The sequence below is a fragment of the Brassica napus genome, chromosome C2 (genome assembly GCF_020379485.1).
Source record: "Brassica napus cultivar Da-Ae chromosome C2, Da-Ae, whole genome shotgun sequence".
Classification (NCBI taxonomy): domain Eukaryota; kingdom Viridiplantae; phylum Streptophyta; class Magnoliopsida; order Brassicales; family Brassicaceae; genus Brassica; species Brassica napus.
Window position 1 is genome coordinate 29,308,827 of NC_063445.1, and position 20,955 is coordinate 29,329,781.

Here is a 20,955-nt window from a genome sequence, read left to right on the forward strand (position 1 = left end):
TGGATGTAACCACGGTCAAGAATTCTTCCTGACATGTCTCTGAGTTTCCTTTGGAGAATATGGCCGTTGGTCTTGAATAAATATCTGTAGAGACTTCTTCAAAGCATTTAGTGTAGTTGCTGCCAAATATGGAAGTTTGATGGGAAGAGAGATCCACCTGATCTCCTGGGTGCTGGTGCAGCTGAGGACTTCTTGGATGTCTTCTGGATGGTTTAGATTATGTCCTGGCTTCCATAGATACGTTTGGGTCGAACCAAACTGAAAGAGTAGAAGACATTCCTTAAATAATATCGGTTTGGCCAATTGATGCAAACCGGCTTGATCTTTTGGTTTAATTGGGAACCACCTGATCCAGTGTGGCATGGTGCTTCCTAGGATGTTGTGAAGTGCCTCTGAATGACTTAGAAGGTCTCCTGGCTGCCATTCTTGAGGTTGGTTTGATGTGAATCCCGGATCTTCCAAATAAGGCAAGTGTAGAGCTGGTTTGACCGGTTTTGGGAAATTGATCATATCTTCCAATTTCCTTGGCCATTTCTCGAGATCTTGGGCTTTCTGGAAATCTAATAAACTCCTCTTGACTCCTATGATCGGTTTTGGTTCAGGCCGCTTCTTCTTTGGGATTGAATCCTCTTCTAAAGTCGCATACTCGCAGATGGACGGGCTGAGAAACCTCTGACTTCTAAAATTCATAACTTCTTTCTCTGTGAATATTTTGGCCCAATTCCAATTAGCCTGGACTTATTCTTGAGTGTAGAATCCATAAATATTAGCCTCGTCATTTAAAACCTCCTGGTTTGTAAGATATGGCATTTTTAGTGCACGTATATCCTGGTTGGCGCCTTTGCTGGTTAAGTAGGGCTTTGGGTTGACCTCTGGTTCAGTTGCTGATCTGATGGCCGCATCATGCCGCCTATCGACGCCTAGGTCGCCTCATATATCTGAAATTTATGCGTCCCGAACTAGCCTATGCAGTTCATGTTCTGTCTCAGTGTATGCAGAAGCCGCGACAAGATCATTGGAATGCCGCTTTACGCACGGTTCGTTACATAAAGGGATCTCCTGCTCAGGGCATTCTCCTCCGTTCTGATTCTGATCTTCAGGTTAACGCCTATTGTGATTCAGATTGGAATACATGTCCTATCTCTAGACAGTCACTTAGTGCCTACATTATAATGCTTGGTCAGTCCCCTGTCTGTTGGAAAGCAAAGAAGCAAAAGACAGTGTCAATGTCCTCCGCAGAATCAGAGTATCGCGCCATGGCATATACCTTAAAGGAAGTCAAGTGGGTCAAACAACTTCTTACTGCCTTTGGGGTCGATCATCATCAGTCTATGAATCTCTACTGCGACAGCAAAGCTGCCATCTACATCGCTGCCAATCCAGTATTTCATGAACGGACTAAGCATGTCGAGTCTGATTGTCATGCAGTTCGTGATGCCGTGGAAGCCAAGCTAATCGCTACTCAACACATTTCTACGAAAGAACAACCTGCTGATCTCCTAACCAAAGCTCTACCTTCTACTACATTTGATTATCTTCTCTCCAAGTTGAAAATTCATGATCTCACTTCCAACTTGAGGGAGGGTATAGGAGATAAGGATAAATCTTAGAGATAAGGCTAACTAATATTTTGTAATTTTCTACATTCATATTCCCCTTAGGGTTAAGAATCTCTACGATATGTATATATATGCGACCTTGTACATGAATAACAACATCACATTACATTCTATTTTATAAGACTAATCGATGATATAAAGACCTTTATCTCTGCCTCGGTTATTAAATTCAAATTGGAAAACTAAATCTAGAGATAAGAAATGAATTAGAAGACAAGGCTCATCACTAAAAAGGATCTGAAATCAAGTTGCGAAAAAAAACCTCTCTGATGAGACTAGATTTGCGAACCTCCTTTTCTGTTTGAATTTGGATCATAGATTTCTGAAGTTGGGTTATTGCAAAATACTTTATTCATTTCTTAGATATTTATTTTAAGAGATGAAAAAAACGAAACATAAAAAAGGAGTATTATAATTGTTCTCTTTAGAATCTTTAGTGTTTACACTTAGTAGAAAGTAAATTAGGTAAAACACTCATAAAAAGTGTGTCACAAGCATAAATATGCCTTGTGTTGTAATTGAAAAGACAAAATGTGTCTCTCAATGCAAATTCTCATAACTACTTTCGACAAGAGAGACACAATAATGATCGACAAAGGGAAACACCATTGACCACGAGACTCTACTTGAAAAAGAACAAAAACATCTAAGTTATTAATATGATCATTCTAGAAATAATATTAATATTCTTTTTCATCCAATAATCTAAACTAAACGCCTAGACTGATTCTTTGGAATCTAGAACTTAGGTGTTAACGAAATATTAGTTTTTATTATATATCTTATAGTTATATTACTTATTTTCAAATTTTGTATTTCACTAAAAATTAAATTAATAAAATATTAAAAACAGAGATATACTAGAAAGAATCAGGATTAGAGACACAAAAATCATCACTTGTTTATAGACAAATTGATGGTGAATATAATATATTAATCAAATTAGTCATAATTCACTTTGACCTTATTTCATTTAACCAAATTAAACTAATTTAGAATAACTTAAATCGGTTAAAATGATTTAAACCAACTTGGTTAGACCGCTTAAATCAGATTTATTTAAAAGAAAGATCGGTTTGCTGCCTAGACCGATGCCTACACTCATAAACGTCGCCTAAACAATTGTAGAGCATTGATCTAAACCGTCCAACGAAAAACTTCAGGCCTCTCGAGGGAATAAAGAAGGCGAGATGATGGTGAAATCCTAGGCATAGACTCTAACTCCTTTTGACACTCTTCAAGATTGCAAGTTGGTATGAGCTTGATATCCACCGTCTTTAAGCAGTTTGAGTTAGCCAGAATGTATGTCATTAGTTGTTTGTCATCTTCTTTTCCTCCGTAATCTAGCCACTTAAGAGTCTCTAGCTGAGACGATAAGCATGGGGGAATAGTACTCGGCTGGTTCCACGAAGATGAAGATGGAGGACATCCCTGATAATATACCATTATATTTACACATTAATATTTAAAAATGCATCAAAAATAAATGTGTATGCGTTTTTAAGACACTTACAATGGTGAAGATAGTAAGAGCTTTCAGAATAGGAGAGTTTTGAAGCAAACAAATAAATGGTTCCAACCAATCTACTGGATCTTCTATGGTAAAGTATAATTCTATGAGCCGAGAGAAATTGATGGCGTTACTACACGCAACCTGCAATAAAACAAACCAAGATTAGTTTGACTAAGCAAAGGAATAAATGAGATCTCATATGTAAACCCTACCATTGATTTGGAGAAATCCAAGTACAGACGTGTAACAGAAGAAAGACATGTCAGAAACTTTTCATCAGGGTTAGGAACGTATGGGATGTATACCTTATCAAGGCAAAACATATTCTCTGTCAAACTACAATAGTCTGCCCTATTGTCAAATATTCTTAAATGTGTTAATGCAGGGCAATCAATCACCAACGACCTAATGTGATATTCCTCTTCTCCTTCCTTTTCCTCTTCCTCCTCCTCCTCCTCCTCCGCCTCTTCTTCCTCGTGAAATCTAGTCTTATAAGTTAATTTTTTCAACGAAGGCACTTTGACGGTAAAGTTTGTTAAATTGTCCTCATCAAGTCGTGCAACCTTCAGTTTGACGAGAACAGGGGAACTTGATAAAAGCCTAGCAAGAGAGTCTTCGTCTTTGTACTCCACGTCCAAAAGAGAGAGATTTAAGAGAGATGGCATGGTAGCCGGGAATGTAACATCTACGAGAATCTGGTTTGATAGAGTTAAAGTAACGAGTGTGTCGCATGTGTAAAGGCTCTTAGAGAAGCTTGTGGGCTCTCCTTTCCAACTGAGATTGAAATCCAACTCTCTCACACCGTGTTTAACTGCCTTGTCAACCCACTTTCCGACGTCTACGTCAACAGCACATGTTGGACCCAGTTCGACAACAAGAGTTACTAGTTTTGGTGCCTCATGGAGTTGCAGTGACTTTTCAATAAATCGCCCAAAGCTCTCGCTGCTTTGGTCGTCTTTGAAGTCGAGTTTGTCCAGCATCTTCCAGACATGACGCCATCGTTTAGACAAGATCTCAGTAGCCACTGCATTTTTGGTCGGGGTGTGGAGTAAGATCTGCAATAGCAAATCGTCTGGCAAATCACATATTCTTTGACAATCGGGATCAATCCTCCCTTCTTCAGCACCAACCTGCACATTTTTCTCTGAGTTCTTCAGCTTTGCTTCTGTCTCAGCATTACATTTAGCTTTAGACTCCGGCTTTTCATCTGCTTAAGAATTCAATATCGTAGTATCCAAAATAAGAAGACTTCATGCAAAGACCACTACTATCATATAGTTGTAACAACTCCAAAAAAAAAAAACAGAGACAAATTTTAGTAAAACATATTTGCAGCAACTCTACCACTTACTGCTTTTAAATCTTTCTTCTACAGCAGGGAAGCTTGCAGAATGGTTCTGAACTCGCTGCTTTAAATAGCCTATTGCTTGCAAAGTAGTGGATAATTTGGACTCCATATTCTTCTCAACTGTATAAGCAATTTTAGGAAACAATAAAGCAACAAGTAGTAGTTTCAAGAATTCAACAACCAATGTTGCATATATTTTTATACCTGACGAAATCAACAGTCTCGTTCTCGAACGGAATAATCTTGTCTCGATACCACTCCAAAGATTTTCAATCTGCAATTGTTGCTGCAAACAGTAAAAATTTCTAAAATTAGATTCTAAAACTACGATTTGCGTTTCCCTGCTATTAAAAACTTCAAAGTTTTCATTCAAAAAAAAAAAAAACTTCAAAGTAGAACATACACAATCCTACTAATAGTATCAAAGAGCCGCGAAACCGAAACCAGAGTACGTACCAACACCGAAAATTCAGTAGAATGAACACAATCCTATAGTAATAACACCAACGATCCACATAAATCAACGATAACAAAAATAAGATGCTCTTGCGGATAATAAAAGAGCCGCGATACCCTAGCTAGCAACACCGAAAATTTGGTAGAACGAACACAATCCTACTTAACACAAACGATCCAAAGAAATCAACGATAGTAAAAATAAGATGCTAGCTCTCGTATATTTTCTATCTAATTCTATTCAGAATTATAACCCTGTATATTGATAATTCGAGAGAGAAAGATGGAGGATATGTGTACCTCCTTTTTCTCGATCACTGCTGCTTATAGAACCTGGGTTTTATGATCTCGATTATAAGAAAAACACAAATAAGAATATCTCTCTTATTAATCTTAAGCAAAATCACACAAAACCTTTAAGCTTTCTCAGACACTCATAACTACATTATAGCATCTCCTTATATATAATGATTAAAAACTCCTAAATTCATTAGATAACTAATATTTAGATAACTCTTAAATATCCTTTTTTTTGAGCAAAAACTCTTAAGTATCCTAAGCTTACATTTTTCTTTAGTAAACCATCTCTCAGTAGGAATATAATAACTTGGTGCTCAATTTATCTTCATCCAACTTCTCCTTGAAGTCAACAAGGTCGTCTTCAGAATTCATGATTATCATAGTATCTGATTTGTAAACGACTCATATTATAGGTCAAAATATTAAACATGATAACCGACTCAAATAGGCCGTATATATTGGCCTACTATATATTGTAACTAAAATCAATTGGCCTTATGTATATTTCATATACTGTACACGTTAATGGAGTAGTTAATGTCTGGCTTAAGCCGCATAACCATCTGAAGCATTTGGATTGGGAAGTCGAAAATTAGGACTCATGCTCCCTGCTGGAAAAGCTGTTGATGTCTAGGTTTATCCATCACTACAACACAATCCTCCGAGTTGCTCTAGTTTGAAACACATGTACACCGAGTCTGACATACTGAAGAAAACAGAACCACCTATTTGAGATAGACACAACTACTTCAATTCTCCTTCAAGATGATATAAGCTGCAATCAGATAAATGAGGATATAATATACTATAGTTGCAATCTCTCAGATCACAAGATCATAATGAAAAAGACATTTATTTTAAGAAATTGACATTTTAATTCCTTGAATATACTTCAACTTTTAACAAAATCTCTTAACTCATTTTTTAATTTTTATTCTTAACTGTTTCTCTTGAGTGGTTTTACAAAAATAAATATAAAGCAACATGGAGTGTGTATATGTTAGGGCTGGGCAAATAAACCAATTCTGAAAATCCGAGCAGAACCTGGCCCGATTAAAATGAATCTGAACAATTCTGAACCCGACATAAATACCAAATGAATACCAAAAAAACTCAAAAATAAAAATCCTAAAAAAACTTGTACCAAACCCAATCTTATTCTCCTATCATGTATCCAAAACACCTAGAATATTATTAATACCTAAAATAATTATCTATTACATGAATAATTAACTCAAATACTTAGTCTAATATATTTTTTAATTTGGTCAATATTAATGTTATAACTACAAGAAAACATAGCGATTGCTGAAGGAATTTCCAACGGAAAAAGTCCGTCAGAAATTTCACGGATTTCCAACCAAATATCAATGAAATAAAAATCCGTCGAAAATTCGTCAGTAATTTCTGACGACTTTTAAAAATAATTATTTATATTAATTCCTCGGGAAATTCCAAGGGATTACAGATGGATTAAAATATATATTTATTTTTATTAGTTTCATCTCTAATTGGTTGGAAATTTCTGATAAATTTAAATAAATGATTAAATTTTTATTTAAATTTGTCGGTAATCCGTCGGGAATTTAGACGGATTTAGGGTTTGGAATTTTAAAATAGGTGTAAATTTATTTATTAAAAATCCATGAGTACTATAATAACATTTAAAACTCCGAATGATATAACATTTGCTCAATAAACAAATATTACCAAAATCTATTTGAATGTTAACACATCAAAAACTTACATTAATGATTTTGAGAATTCGTCCACAGTATTTTAAAATCTATTTTAGGTCATAAACCTCATTAAATCATTGGTATAATGCATACATATATTGTTGATTTGTTTTTCTTTGTATTTGGTAACTTTAAACCCCAATTCGTCGGAAATCTGTCAGAATTTGTTGGGAATCCATCGGAATTTTTTTTGACGGATTCCCGACAAATCGATGTTTAGAGTCTTGCTGAACGAAAATAATTTTCCCGATGGAAATTCCTTGGGGAATCCAAAAATTTCTCAAACACACCAAACTCTTTTATCTCTCGAAAATACATTAAAATCTTCTTTCCTCTTCGAGAACACAATCAAAATCACATCTTTCTCCTATTCTTCTAAAATGTAACTTTTTATTTAAAACAGATTGTTAGACTAGTTTTATGTTAAGTTGTTGGTTTTAAGGATTTGAATGTTATTTTAAGAGATTTAGATGTTAGTTTGAGGATATAGACTTTTGTTTTAAGATTGAATGAATTTAGGATTTAGATGTTTTGTAAGATTTTCATATTTTAGGGTTTGTTAGTTTGATGTTTTTTTGTGTTGGTTAAATATTCAAAAATTTATTTAAAACATATTTTATTTTTTATTTTTATTTTAAATATTTTTCATAACGTTTATATAATTTTACAAACTTATAAAAAATGAAAAAATACGTTTTTTTCATATTTTCTATTTTAGAAATACTTTTACTATAAATAATATATTACAAAACATGTATTTTTAGAAATTTACAAGAAAATTTTTTATTTAAAATATTTTCATATTTTAAAACTTTTTATATTTTATATATAATTTAAAAAAAAATTTATATTTAAAGTTTTTTTATATAATTTTATTATTTTTAGTTTAGAATTTGTTAATTTATGATTTGTTGTTTTAATTTGTTAGATAAATGATATAGATTATATTTTTTTATTAATTTTTATAAATTATTTATATTACTGGTGTTTTTAAGAAAATTATTATTTTGCGCAATTTTAAAATTAAAAACGTTTTATTTATTTTTTGGTTATTTTTTTTTTAAAATCGCTGGATTCTCGACGACATGTTTTCGTTGGGAATCCGCCGGGGAATGACGATTGCCAACGAATTTTCAACAAAAACCTTTTTTGGGAATGTGCTGTTTTCTTATAGTTTATATATTTTGGCAATTGCATTTGAAGTTCATAGTTTTTGAAGTTTAAACAATACTGTTTTTAAAAAGAGTTTAAATAGTATTTTTTTTATGCTTATAGGGTTGTTAGTTAACTTAATTTGTTTACGTTTCAATATTATGTATGATTTTTTGTTTGTACAAGGATTTTGTTTGTTATGAATTATGATATACCTAATGTTGTCACGTATAATTCAAGGCAATGCTGATTTAGGTGGGACTCCCTAAAATCATGTACATTCGCTTGGGGGCATCCTAAAATCATGTACATTTAGTAGTATAAAAGGGCCCAGATTTTTTTGACAGCTTGGGGCCCTTTTTGGAATTTTCAGATTCATATTTACATGATATTTACAAAACGTAACAGTTTGGATTTTTTACATTTCAAAAATATAAACGAATTAATAGAAACGTAAGCGGCGAAGGCGACAAGAATGGCGATCTGACGGTTTTGATGATTACCCGGGGTTCTCCGGTGGTTTTTCGGGATCTCTCGGTTTGGGGGGGGGGGTGAGTTTTCATTAAGGGGTGTTGGTGATCTGGATAATTTGGTCTGTCCCCCGATTAATGGAAGGATCGTGGAGGTCTCAGGGAAAGAGGTGAAGATGGAAGGTCAATATATGATTGAATCTTCTCAGCGTCGATCTGATTGGAGAGTGTTGAGGGATTGCGAAGAAAATAGGGTGGCTATAGGTGTCATAAGCACATGTTTTGGAAGCTGTGAGATTGGGATTTTCCAAATCAATTCTCGTGATCTGATTTGGTATGGTATCTATTTCCTTGTGACTTCACATGATTTTTTTGGGTGTCGTAATGTCAAGATTCTAGGCTCTTTATTACTCAGATTCTGGAATGCGATTCAGTATTACTCTATTCTCATTACGATTTTTTTGGTAATCTGGCTTAATCAAGTTTCAAGGGGAGGGGGGATAGAAATAAATAAGGAATGTGTAGCCTTATATACAGATTCTGACGATTTGATTGATGATTTTTATTCAATTTGGTATCGGGCTTTTTATTGGAGTATAAGGAATTCATTACTACGGGTTTTACTATATATAGACGCAGTAGAGCAGAGGTTTATCATATCGATTTTTCTTTCTATTCAATCAAATTTAAACGACTTCATAAACATTTATGTCTTGTTTTTCATCATGACGCAAGGACAGTGGATCGCGAAGTCAGGGGGAAAGAAAGGTGAACTGGGGAGACCAGTTTTAAGGGTTACGGTCCCACGGTTTGATAACTCGGAGCTCATTGCGAGTTTTTCCAAAACACTCATTGGCCGGTGCATGAACCCGCAGAAGCAGGACATGAAGATCCTCCTGTTCATGCTCCCAAGGATTTGGAATGTTGAAGGAAGGGTGGTTGGTACTGACCTGGGGATGGGGCGTTTCCAGTTCGCTTTTGAAATGGAGGAGGACATTGTGGAGGTACTGAAGATGGAGCCTTTTCACTTTGACTATTGGATGATTTCATTGGTCAGATGGAGGCCGGTGCTAGAGCCGAACTATCCCTCGAAGATTACCTTTTGGGTGCGTGTCATGGATCTCCCTCTACAGTTTCGGGCAGCTGAGACTTTCCAGAGTGTGGGAGAAGCAATAGGAACGGTTCAGGGACCGGTGGACCTCATTGCTGGGAGGGTTCGAGTGGAGGTTGATGGCTTTAAGCCATTGGTGTTCTCCGTAACAGTGGAGTTTGAAGAAGGTGTAGAGATTACGATGGGGCTTAGATATGAGAAGCTGTTTGGTTTCTGCAAAGAGTGTTTCTGTCTGACACATGAGCAGGCGCGTTGCCCGGAGTTAATCAAAGAGGGCGAGGCTACAGTGAAGGAAGTGGTCTCTGGAGAGACTGGATCAGGTGCAACAAGCTTTAAAGCGGTAGTTGCAAATGAATCAAGACAGAATGGTGGAGAGGGTCAGTATGGTCGGGCTCAAGGGTTTCAAGGGGCGAATGGGACTGATAAGGGGAAGGGGATTGCTAGGGAGAAGCAAGGATATCAAAAGCAAGATGGTGCTTATCATCCTTATAAGGAGAAGTTAACACGGGGATATGGAGAGGGTTCTTCTTTCAACAGAAGGTTTAATGGATATGGAAATAAGAGGACGGCTTTCCAGGCGAGGGATTTTCAACATCAACAGAGACAAGAGACGGGAGAGCAGCGCTCTTTGAACCCTACTAAGCTAATGCTTGACGCTTTTAGAAGGGAGTGGGGCGTCGTCAAAAGCGCGAAAGTCTCTGCTATTTGAAGAAGCAGTCCCTGAGGTCAAGAGTGATGAGACGGGGCAAGAGAATGGGGTGATGAGTACGGCGCTCTCTGTGCAGGAGCAAGGTGAACCTGATGCTGTGGCTAAAGAGGTACAGGAGCAGTCTTTGCACTCTTAGGCTCTAGATGATGCGAATCTGATGCTTGATGGCGTGATCCTGTCGGATTCGGAGCTTTTGGTGGAGGGGGAAGATCTAGAGGATTGGGAACAAGGTGAGATTATGGACTTCGCTGAGGAGGAGGGTATCGATGCGGATGATATAGGCTTGGGGGAAGCAGAAACTGAACAGAAACTGGTTGAGCAGAAGAGGAGTGATCAGGTGCAGAGTGACGCTGTCGATGAGGGGAATGTTCAGATGCAGGACACTGAGAAGGAGGTGGCCCTATACGATGAGAAGGTTGCAAAGAAGAAGGAGATGAAGCAGGAGGCGGGGATGACAGGGGGAGCCAAGAAGCGTGTGGGGCAAGCCTTTGTTTCTCCACGCAAGAAGCTTTTGGCAAAGGCGGGTGCGAAGCAGGGCGACAAGGCTAAGAAGGGACCCCCGAAGCCTTAGAACTCATCTGAGTAAGGGGCCTGCAGTTTTTTTATTTTATTTGAATAATGTTGGATTCAATTATGAAATCCCTTAGAATTGAGTCTTGTCCTAGTGGTTTTATTTCTATGTCTTTCAGTCTCTATAGTCTTTGGCATGATTATCTCTTTGGTATGACATGGTTGTGTCAAATTGATGAGTTCTTAATGGCATGCGTGTGGTTTACGGTTTTTAATACATGGCTTTCTCTTTGGTATCAACATGGTTGTGATATGGTTTTGATTTCCCTGATTTTGGCCATATGTTATGTTATTTTTTTCGGAAGATTTGTCCAAGCGAGAATAAGGTATCATTTGATATTGGTGTGGTTTGCGTTGAGTTGGATTATGAAGTATCTTAAGCTGCGTTGCATGATAATTTGGAGAGTATATATGCACGTAAGGTTTGTGACTGCGGTCTGGTTCTGTTGTCTTATTATCGGGTATTGGTTTCTTGGTTGTGGAGTTATTTGGAACATGAATTTTGGACATTGTGGTCTGTTGGGTTGATGATACGGTGGACTTTTACGGATTGTGGGTGTAGCTCATGTTCGGTTGACCAGTTACATGGGCGAGATGGCTTGTTTTGGAGACAATATATAATTTGGTGTCTCATGGGTGTTAGAGACGGGCACGACACTTGGGTCTTTGTGATTTATAATATGGAGTTGGAATTGATGAGACGGTATTTTTATGGGCGTATTGGCTTGTTTTGGAGGACATCTATTTTAGTTTCTTCATTGGTGCCAAACGGTTTTCCTATGGCTAAATATTTCAAGAAGTTCAGGGTCCCAAAGTTAATTATTGTGGAATTATGAAAATTATAAGTTTGAATTGTCAAGGATTGGGTAGTCATTGGACTTTCAGTTATCTACGGGAAATTTGGGGAAAACATAAACCAGCTTTTCTTTTTCTATCAGAGACAAAGCAACAATTTGATTTTGTACAATCGGTTCAGTTCCATTTTGGTTACAGTCATCTTCATACAGTTGATCCTCTAGGTAGAAGTGGAGGTCTAGCTCTTTTCTATGATTCATCTTTTAAGGTAACCATTCTGTCATCAAATAATAGAATTATTGATGTGGAGACGGAATATGAAGGGAAACGAATTTTTATATCCTTTGTTTATGGAGAACCAAATCAAAATCTACGAGATCATGTTTGGGAAAAATTAACTCGAATTGGTATAGTTCGTGATGAACCATGGTTTATAATTGGAGATCTAAATGAGATTACAGGGAATCATGAAAATGAAGAAGGAGTTCTGCGGCACGCTGATACTTTCATATCTGTTAATAATATGATTGCGAATTGTGGTTTGTTAGATTTCCCGAGTTTAGGTAATACTTTATCTTGGAGTGGGCGGAGGAATAAGCAAGTGGTTAAATGTCGGTTGGATCGGGCTTTAGGAAATAATGAGTGGCATAATCTGTTTCCTTACTCTCATGTAGAATATTTGAGAATGGTATGTTCGGATCATAGACCTATTGTGGCGTCTATTGAGAATAAAATACTTAAATTTCGTAGACAGTTCAGGTTTGATAAAAGATGGATTGGTGAAGAAGGTCTAATGGAATCCATCAATCGGGGCTGGCATTCGAGTAATAGGCATGGGGATGTAGGAATTGTTGGGAAAATTCACAATTGTAGACATGAGATTTCGGTTTGGAGAAAAGCTAATCCACCGTATGGGAAAGACAAAATAAATAACTTACAAAAGGCTCTTGAGGAAATTCAAAATGATTTTTCCAAAACAAATGATGAGGTCCTAGAAGTATCTCGGAATTTACATGAAGCATATCGAGATGAGGAACAATATTGGGAGCAGAAAAGTAGAACGAAATGGCATACCTGTGGTGATCGGAATACGAAATTTTATCATGCTCTTACTAAACAGAGAAGGATTCAGAACAGGATCGCTGGCCTGTATAATGAAGAAGGAAGTTGGGTTAATTCTGAGTCCAAGGTGGAAGAAGTTGCAGTAAAATATTTTATGGATTTGTTCCACACGTCATCCCCAGAGGATTTTGATAGCTTCCTAGAGGAAGTCCCTTCTTTGATAACGGATGGTCAAAATCGGAAACTTATGGCTGAGGCTACGGAAGAGGAGGTTAAAGCAGCACTATTTATGATGCATCCAAAAAAAAGCCCCTGGACCAGACGGAATGACTGCACTTTTCTATCAACAATCCTGGTCAATCATCAAAGAAGACGTGGTAAATATGGTTAATAATTTCCTTACTTCAGGAGTTTTTGAGGATAAATTAAATATGACGAATATTTGTCTTATTCCCAAAACGGTGAGACCCATTAGGATGACTGAATTGAGACCAATTAGTTTATGTAACGTTGGGTATAAGATTATTTCCAAGGTATTATGTCAGCGGCTAAAAGGTTTGCTACCAAAGCTGATATCGGAAACTCAGTCTGCGTTTATATCTGAAAGATTTATTTCAGATAATATTCTTATTGCTCAGGAAATGTTTCATGGTCTCCGCACAAACAAGGCATGCAAAGATAAGTTCTTAGCAATTAAGACGGATATGAGTAAGGCTTATGACCGTGTAGAGTGGCCTTTTATCAAGCGTTTACTATTAAAGATGGGTTTCTCGAGTGATTGGGTGACCCTAATGATGCAATGCATCTCTTCAGTTAATTATCAGGTTTTATTGAATGGACAGCCGAAAGGGCATATTGTCCCACAGAGAGGGTTAAGGCACGGCGATCCGTTGTCTCCATATTTATTTATCTTGTGTACTGAAGCCCTCATAGTAAATATTAAGAAAGAGGAGCGTGAGAAACGATTAACGGGACTGAAAATTGCAAGAGGTAGTCCAAATATTTCTCATCTCTTATTTGCGGATGATAGTTTATTTTTCTGTAAGGCTACAAAGGAGGAATGTGGTATAATTTTAAAACTACTCAAAGAGTATGAGGCAGCCTCTGGCCAACAAATTAACTTTCAGAAATCATCGGTTCAATTTGGTCATAAGGTCCCAGATAATATTAGAGCAGATATTCATAATATTCTGGGGATTACTAGTGTAGGAGGGATGAGCAATTATTTAGGAATACCGGAAAGTCTTGGAGGATCTAAAATACAAATTTTTGGTTACTTGAATGACCGAGTTAATAATAAAGTAAATGGCTGGACAGTTTGATTTCTTACTAAAGGGGGAAAGGAAGTTCTGATCAAATCAGTGGCTGCACCGATGCCAACGCATGTAATGTCATGTTTCAGACTTCCAAAAGAAGTTACAAAGAAAATAACAAGTACCCTTTCTCATTTCTGGTGGGGAGGAAGTGGAAATAAAAAAGGAATACACTGGCTTTCCTGGGATAAGTGTGTACTCCTAAGGAGGAGTGAGGGCTGAACTTTAGAGATCTTCAAGATTTTAATACAGCCCTGTTGGCTAAACAATTATGGCGGTTACTAGATAAACCAGATTTTTTGTTCTCAAAAGTTTTTAAAAGCCGTTATTTTCGAAATACAGATCCTTTGGACGATCACAGATCATATTCATCCTCTTATGGATGGAGAAGCATCTGCTCAGCTAGATCTCTGGTTAAAAAAGGGCTAATCAAAAGAGTGGGAACAGGACAATCCATCTCCGTATGGACAGATCCGTGGATTCCCGCTCCTCGCCCGAGGTCAGCAATACCAAAACCAAATATTCAATTTTTAAACCCTTTATTAAAGGTGGAACATTTCATTAACCCAATTGATTGTTAATGGAATGTAGATTTGCTGAATGCCCATATACATCCCGATGATGTCAAATTGATTCGAGGTTTAGCAATTAGTAGATCTCGAAAAGCAGATACAGTGGGGTGGAGCTTTACGGAATCTGGAAAATATTCGGTTAAATCAGGTTTTCGAACGGAATCTTTATACCCAGATAGAGTCCAGAGGACTATTTTCTATTGACCTAATATTAAACCGTTATTGTCCTTTTCTTGGAAACTGAAATGTCCACCAAAATTGAGACATTTTGTGTGGCAATTTCTTTCTGGTACACTACCAGTGTCCAAAAATCTTACAACTCGAGGGATTGTTTGTGATACACGATGTAGCACGTGTGGGGCAGATGAGGAGACTACTAACCATGTTCTTTTCGAATGCCCACCAGCACTACAAACTTGGGCACTTTTTAGGATCCCCTCTTCTCCAGAGATTTTTCCATCGGCGTCTGTTTTCACCAATATGGATTATTTATTTTGGAAATTACCAAAAGAGGAAGATTTACACTATTTTCCATGGTTATTATGGTATATTTGGAAGGCTAGAAATGACAAGATATATTCCAATAAGGATGCTAATCCACAGGAGATTTTAAGGTTGGCAGAGGTGGAAAGTAGGATGTGGACAGAGGCTCAGCTAACCGTTAAGGCTCCTACAGAGAATTCCTATACTGGGAATGCACATCATTCGGAGTCTCTAGCCCTGGAAGATTCTAGAGTTTGTTATATTGATGGCGCTTGGAAAGAGGGTGATAAGTTCAGAGGACAAGGGTGGTTTTGTAGAAAGAGTGGATCAACAGAGGTCATGATGGGGGCGATGAATCTTCGTAGAAGTTTATCACCTATCCATGCTGAATGTGAAGCACTAATCTGGGCAATGGAATGCATGAAGACCCTCCAATATTCTGATGTAGTTTTTGCGACGTATTGTTCTCAACTGGTTAAGATGGTGTCGACACCTGAAGAATGGCCAGCCTTTTCTACACACATGGAATAATTCAACCGAAGTAAGATGTTCTTCCCCTATTTTCGGATCAGACATATTCTTAGAGCACACAATACCTTGGCGGATAAGCTTGCACGTGGTGCGAGGAGTTCTCCTTCAGCTTTGCTTTATGTCGATTCAACTCCACCGGTTTGGCTTGCTAGATCGGCTGGAGATTCTATTTAGTATTTGAATGTTGTTGTCAGAAAAAAAAAAGATAAGTTTTTAATACTATTTTGACGATAAATTAAAATTAATTAGTTATAGGGGCCTAATTTTTTTTCTTTCCCAAGGGCATGGTTAAGCCGGCCCTAGTTCAAGGATGAGTATCATACGGTTGATAGACGAGTCTTTCAAAATTATGTTAAATGACAACAATATGGTCTGAGAAAATCAAATACACAATTTTACTAATTGAGTTTAATTAAGCATAAATTAATATTTTCAGAATAGATAATCCAATTAATATTTGGAACAAAAACCATTTCGAGTTCAACTGTATCTTAGACATGTAACTAGACCCAAACTGAATCTGACTAAACCTCGAACCGAATCCGTCCCAGCTAAAATTCATGAAGCCAAAAACCCGAAATCCGAATGAACCAGGACCAAAACCCGATTGGGATCTGATTGCCAAGTCCTGGTTTAAGTAATTATAAATATCAGAAAACAGCATAGCATTTGAAAAAAATCTCTTATTTTTTACTTCATTGTAAAGCAATTTTCTTCAGTGGTTTTAAAAAAAAAATTCTAAAGCAACAAAGAATTTGTATACTTATTGATAGTTAAGTAATTATAAATATAAAAAAAAACAACATAGAATTCTTCAGCAAACAACATAGTAGTATAAAATTACATCGTTCATCTATATTTTTTGAGTAACATTTTTTATATTAAAGTTAAATAATAGTGTAAATATAATATGTAAGTGATTTTTGTTGTAATCTATTTTATCTATATATATACACTATTTTGAGAAGTGAATTTGATTACTTGTCACATTCTCCATGATTTTACGAAATTTTGCTTATTTGTCATATTTTTGTAACTTTTAATTGAGTCATTAATTTATTAATTTGGATAATATTATTATTTTAAACTAAGTATGGATAAGAGTTAGGATATAATCTATACTATAAATCAAGACTATCTATATTTTTGAATAACAATTTTTATATTAAAGTTAAATAATAGTATAAATATAATATGTAAGTGACTTTTGTTGCAATCTATTTTATCTATATATATACATTATTATTTACGAAGTGATTTTTCGCATTGCTCTCACGTTAAAAGTTGGAACAGTTAATTAAATTCGTCGATAACCTTAATGAATAATTAGCTTAATCATTCATAAAATAGTTACAATAAAAATAAAAATTAACCTAGGAACATAAACATGTTATAAGAAAAAATATAATTAGTGTACAACCCAAGGCTCTCATTGATGTAATAATCATATACATTTTAATGGTTTAGTTTACTAACTATATTATCAGGATAAATATGTTGTTACAGTTTTTGTTTTCAATATGTTCTCACAAAACTCATTTTTAATTCTTTCTTTTTTATTAAGTTCAAAACAAAGATGTGTAACTAAAAATTAAAAAATCAAAACAAAGATGTTTTCAATATTTTCTTCCACAGCTTAAAGAAGAAAGTAAAATTAAAAAAAGAACATGAGGTTGATCAAATCAAAAATCAAATTTGATTGGTCTACTTTGTGAACTTGAGAGGATTAGCATCGTTTCCCAGATAGTGAAACGGGAACCTTTGATTAACTGGAGATGATGAAGTAACAGCATGGTCGTTATTACAGTTGTTACGCGTCTCCCCAAAACATTTTGCTTGATGGTTGTGCACTTGCTGATTCATGTTAGTCGTTGTGAGAAGCTTGTCCAGAAACGACCAGTCTCCACCATAGTTATTATTAGAAGTCAGCCTCAGTAGATTCTGTGAGCATTCAATGTCTGTTGTGTTGATTGACGACACAAACGGTTGGACCGAGTCAGGGCTAAATAGATGAGGGAGATGCATTGATCCGTGGCTTAAAGTGTATGCAAACTCATGTAGTGGCATGTGAACCTGTCTTCCCATGTGATGATGATGATCTAGAGAATGTGATATCAAAGAAGAATGATTGTTTGAATTTGACTCAGTGTCATGCTGATGATGGTGATCATGATCACTGTTGATGTTTATGTATTGGTGATGATGATGATCTTGATCTTGTTCTTGTTGAAACCCCCTGAAGTGGTTCTTCTTCTTGAACACTCTGCATACAACCCACCCATCTTCCTGCAAAATACACACATAATTAGTCACATTATTTAGAATATGGTCTGTATGCTATAAAATGCACTGTGATGTCTAAATCAAATTTTCATAGAATTCTTTTATATATATTATCATACCTGGATCTCATTTTCGTTATCGTCTAAGCGGTATTCATGCATGATCCATTCGGTTTTGTGGCCATGAGGAGCACGACCAGTGTAGAAGACAAGAGTCTTACGAAGTCCAATCTTTTTGGAGCTGTTTAGATGTATGGATTTGTCTCTACCAGTAGCTTTCCAGAACCCGGCTGCAGTGGCCCGGTTGGTTCGGGTCCCAGTCGGATATTTTTTGTCCTTGTGGCTAAAGAAGTACCACTCGTTTTGAGGACCGGACCCGATTCTACATTTATCTACGTAGATACCAAAACAAAAAAAATTAATGTAAGAAAAGACCAGAAAATAATTCAGTAATTTTATAAAAAAATATATGTGGCTTACGACGAAGGGTTTGTTATATGTCTGCAATGTGAAAAACCATTGGCTTATTTTGAGGGTATAATACATAAATAATTTTATGTCAATATTCCTAGTCATATACTACAAAAACATTACACTTTGTCTTCTCTTACTAATCTAAAAGACATGAGTGAATAGACAACTTTGTCTCTTTCTTGATGTATATATATATACGTACACGCGTATAAGGCTTCGTGGATCCATAAAAACTGGAAAATAATTTGAACTGATAAAACTTATAAGACATTATATTAGTAGATACATCATACATCTTTCCATGGAGACGCAGACAAAACCCTAGACAATATTACCCAATCTATGTATTTGTATCTTTGACATCTAACTTGTAGTTTTGTGCAGAGACAACAACATAATTCATGTATTTTATCTATCTTATCTATCTATGATCTATATATAATTATTTGGATATATGATGTTTATTGTGATATTCTATAACACTGATCAATAAATAATACATAATCCATCATTAAGTGCGTGGATTATTAGGTGGTGGTACATGTAGCTATTAAGGACTAAAAAGTTAATTATAAGTTGATTAAGTCTTACCTTGAAGTTCCCAAGGTTCAAGCTTGTTTAGATCAACTTCTCTTATAACATCTAAATCAATTGGTTCATAAGAAACCTTCTTCTTGAGGTAATAATACAGAAGCTCCTCTTCCGTTGGATGAAACCGGAAACCTGGAGGAACCGAAAGCTGTGCTCCTCCAGCCACCTTGGATGATGAGCCAATCTCCATTATCCGTACTCTTCTTTAAGCAGATCAAATATACTTTCTTTTTCTCCTTCGCCCTAATCATTTACATATAATTAATAACAAAAATGATATCAAAGTAAACGAAAATAAATCATGACCAATGAATGGGTTGTCACCATAAAAGAATCCGAATATTGTGAAGGTATAATAAATTTGTTTTTATATCTAAAAAAACCTAGTTCAACATGCATGCACATATTTACACTAACTTAAGCTGGATCTTTCTTACATATGTATACACAGAAAAATCTTGAATATCCCAAAAGAAACATGAATTGAGTTGTTGAAAACGGAACAGTCCTCTTCTTAAAAAAAGAGAGTTTGATGATTAGTCATGTTCTTGAGTAATCAAAGAGAAGAAATGAAAATACAGATATGCTTAAAGTGAAAGTACACATATTTACGAGGGTGTGTGAGTGAGTGCATGTATATATATATATATATATATGTATTGCAAATGACTATGATGACAACAAGAAATTAAAGATATATGATATGGAAAAGGAAAGAAAACAAACCTTGGAGGCCGGAAAGTATTGCTTCTGTTAGAGGCAAGAGGTAGAAGACAATGAAAGAGAGAAGGCAAAGAAGCAAGCAAATATGAATTTCTACAAAACTGAAGATATCTTAGCTTAAAGGGCACGATGTTTAGGGTTTCTATCTCTCTCTCTTTCTTCTTCTATGAGATAGAAAGAGATGAAAGAGAAAGATAGACTTAGGTTTCTATGGATTAGTGCCACTATTATTTGTATTCAATTGAATATACCACAGCTGGTCAAAGAAATATATGAATCTCTATAAATTAATATTCGATAAATTAATAATTTCTATAAATTAATAAATTTTGTTGGTCTCAACTTGGGCCAGTTCAAAATTTGACATAAATTGATAAAATAATAAGATAATAACTTTTTAGAAAATTCTATGTAAATATATGTTCCCATTAAAATTATAAATTAATAATTTATATGTATACATATTTTATATAAGTAAGAACCTATTATTATATTGTTTATTTTATATTCACAGTGAAATTATCTTTATATTTCTTTAAAACTTAATATATTTTTGATGAGATATAGTAATATTATATCTAAAATCACATTTAAGTTCTATGAAATATATATTATATACACCAAATAATATAATAAAAGTAATATAAATGTCAAATCTAAAAAAATAACAATTAATTCTATACAGTAAAATCAAATACAGTAAAATCAAATATTTTTATTTTCTTAGAATAAATATATCTTAAAATAAGAAATCTAAATAAAGAAATTTTTATAAATTAATATCTCTATATATAAATTAATAAAATTTCAAAGTTCCAACATTATTAATTTATAGAGGTTCTACTGTATATTGTATCTGCATTCCCATTTTAATCTTTTTCTTGATATATATTTATAACTTTATATAGTGTTATATAGATACATCAGCTAAAAATCAATATCATCTTTAGAATAGGCATTTGCTTGTAAATCTTATGAGCAAAGAAACTTGAACGTTCTTTTTCAAAAAAAAAAAAAGAAACTTGAACGTTCATCATACACCATACTGATTTTTTTTGTGGTATTATATAGGGGTTTTACAAAATTGACCTACAACTTAAAGTCAAACACAAAACTAACCTCCCTTTTTTTTGAAAATTGGT

General features: G+C 35.2%; 2 protein-coding genes across 2 annotated transcripts; both read right to left on the reverse strand.

Annotated features, from left to right (window-relative positions):
* Positions 1 to 1,900: 1,900 nt before the first annotated feature.
* Positions 1,901 to 6,528, reverse strand: LOC106379536 (putative F-box/FBD/LRR-repeat protein At1g22000). The gene is made up of 5 exons (XM_013819464.3): positions 4,685 to 6,528; positions 4,484 to 4,600; positions 3,345 to 4,339; positions 3,133 to 3,273; positions 1,901 to 3,050 (listed from the first exon to the last, which is right to left on the reverse strand). Exons 2-5 carry the CDS (start codon positions 4,587 to 4,589, stop codon positions 2,757 to 2,759), a joined length of 1,536 nt encoding a protein of 511 aa, XP_013674918.2. The 5' UTR covers positions 4,590 to 4,600; positions 4,685 to 6,528; the 3' UTR covers positions 1,901 to 2,756.
* A 10,774-nt stretch (positions 6,529 to 17,302) lies between these two features.
* Positions 17,303 to 20,185, reverse strand: LOC106378234 (protein SOMBRERO). The gene is made up of 3 exons (XM_022698070.2): positions 19,091 to 20,185; positions 18,146 to 18,417; positions 17,303 to 18,029 (listed from the first exon to the last, which is right to left on the reverse strand). The coding sequence occupies exons 1-3, from the start codon at positions 19,278 to 19,280 to the stop codon at positions 17,448 to 17,450; spliced, it is 1,044 nt and encodes a 347-aa protein (XP_022553791.2). The 5' UTR covers positions 19,281 to 20,185; the 3' UTR covers positions 17,303 to 17,447.
* Positions 20,186 to 20,955: the final 770 nt, after the last annotated feature.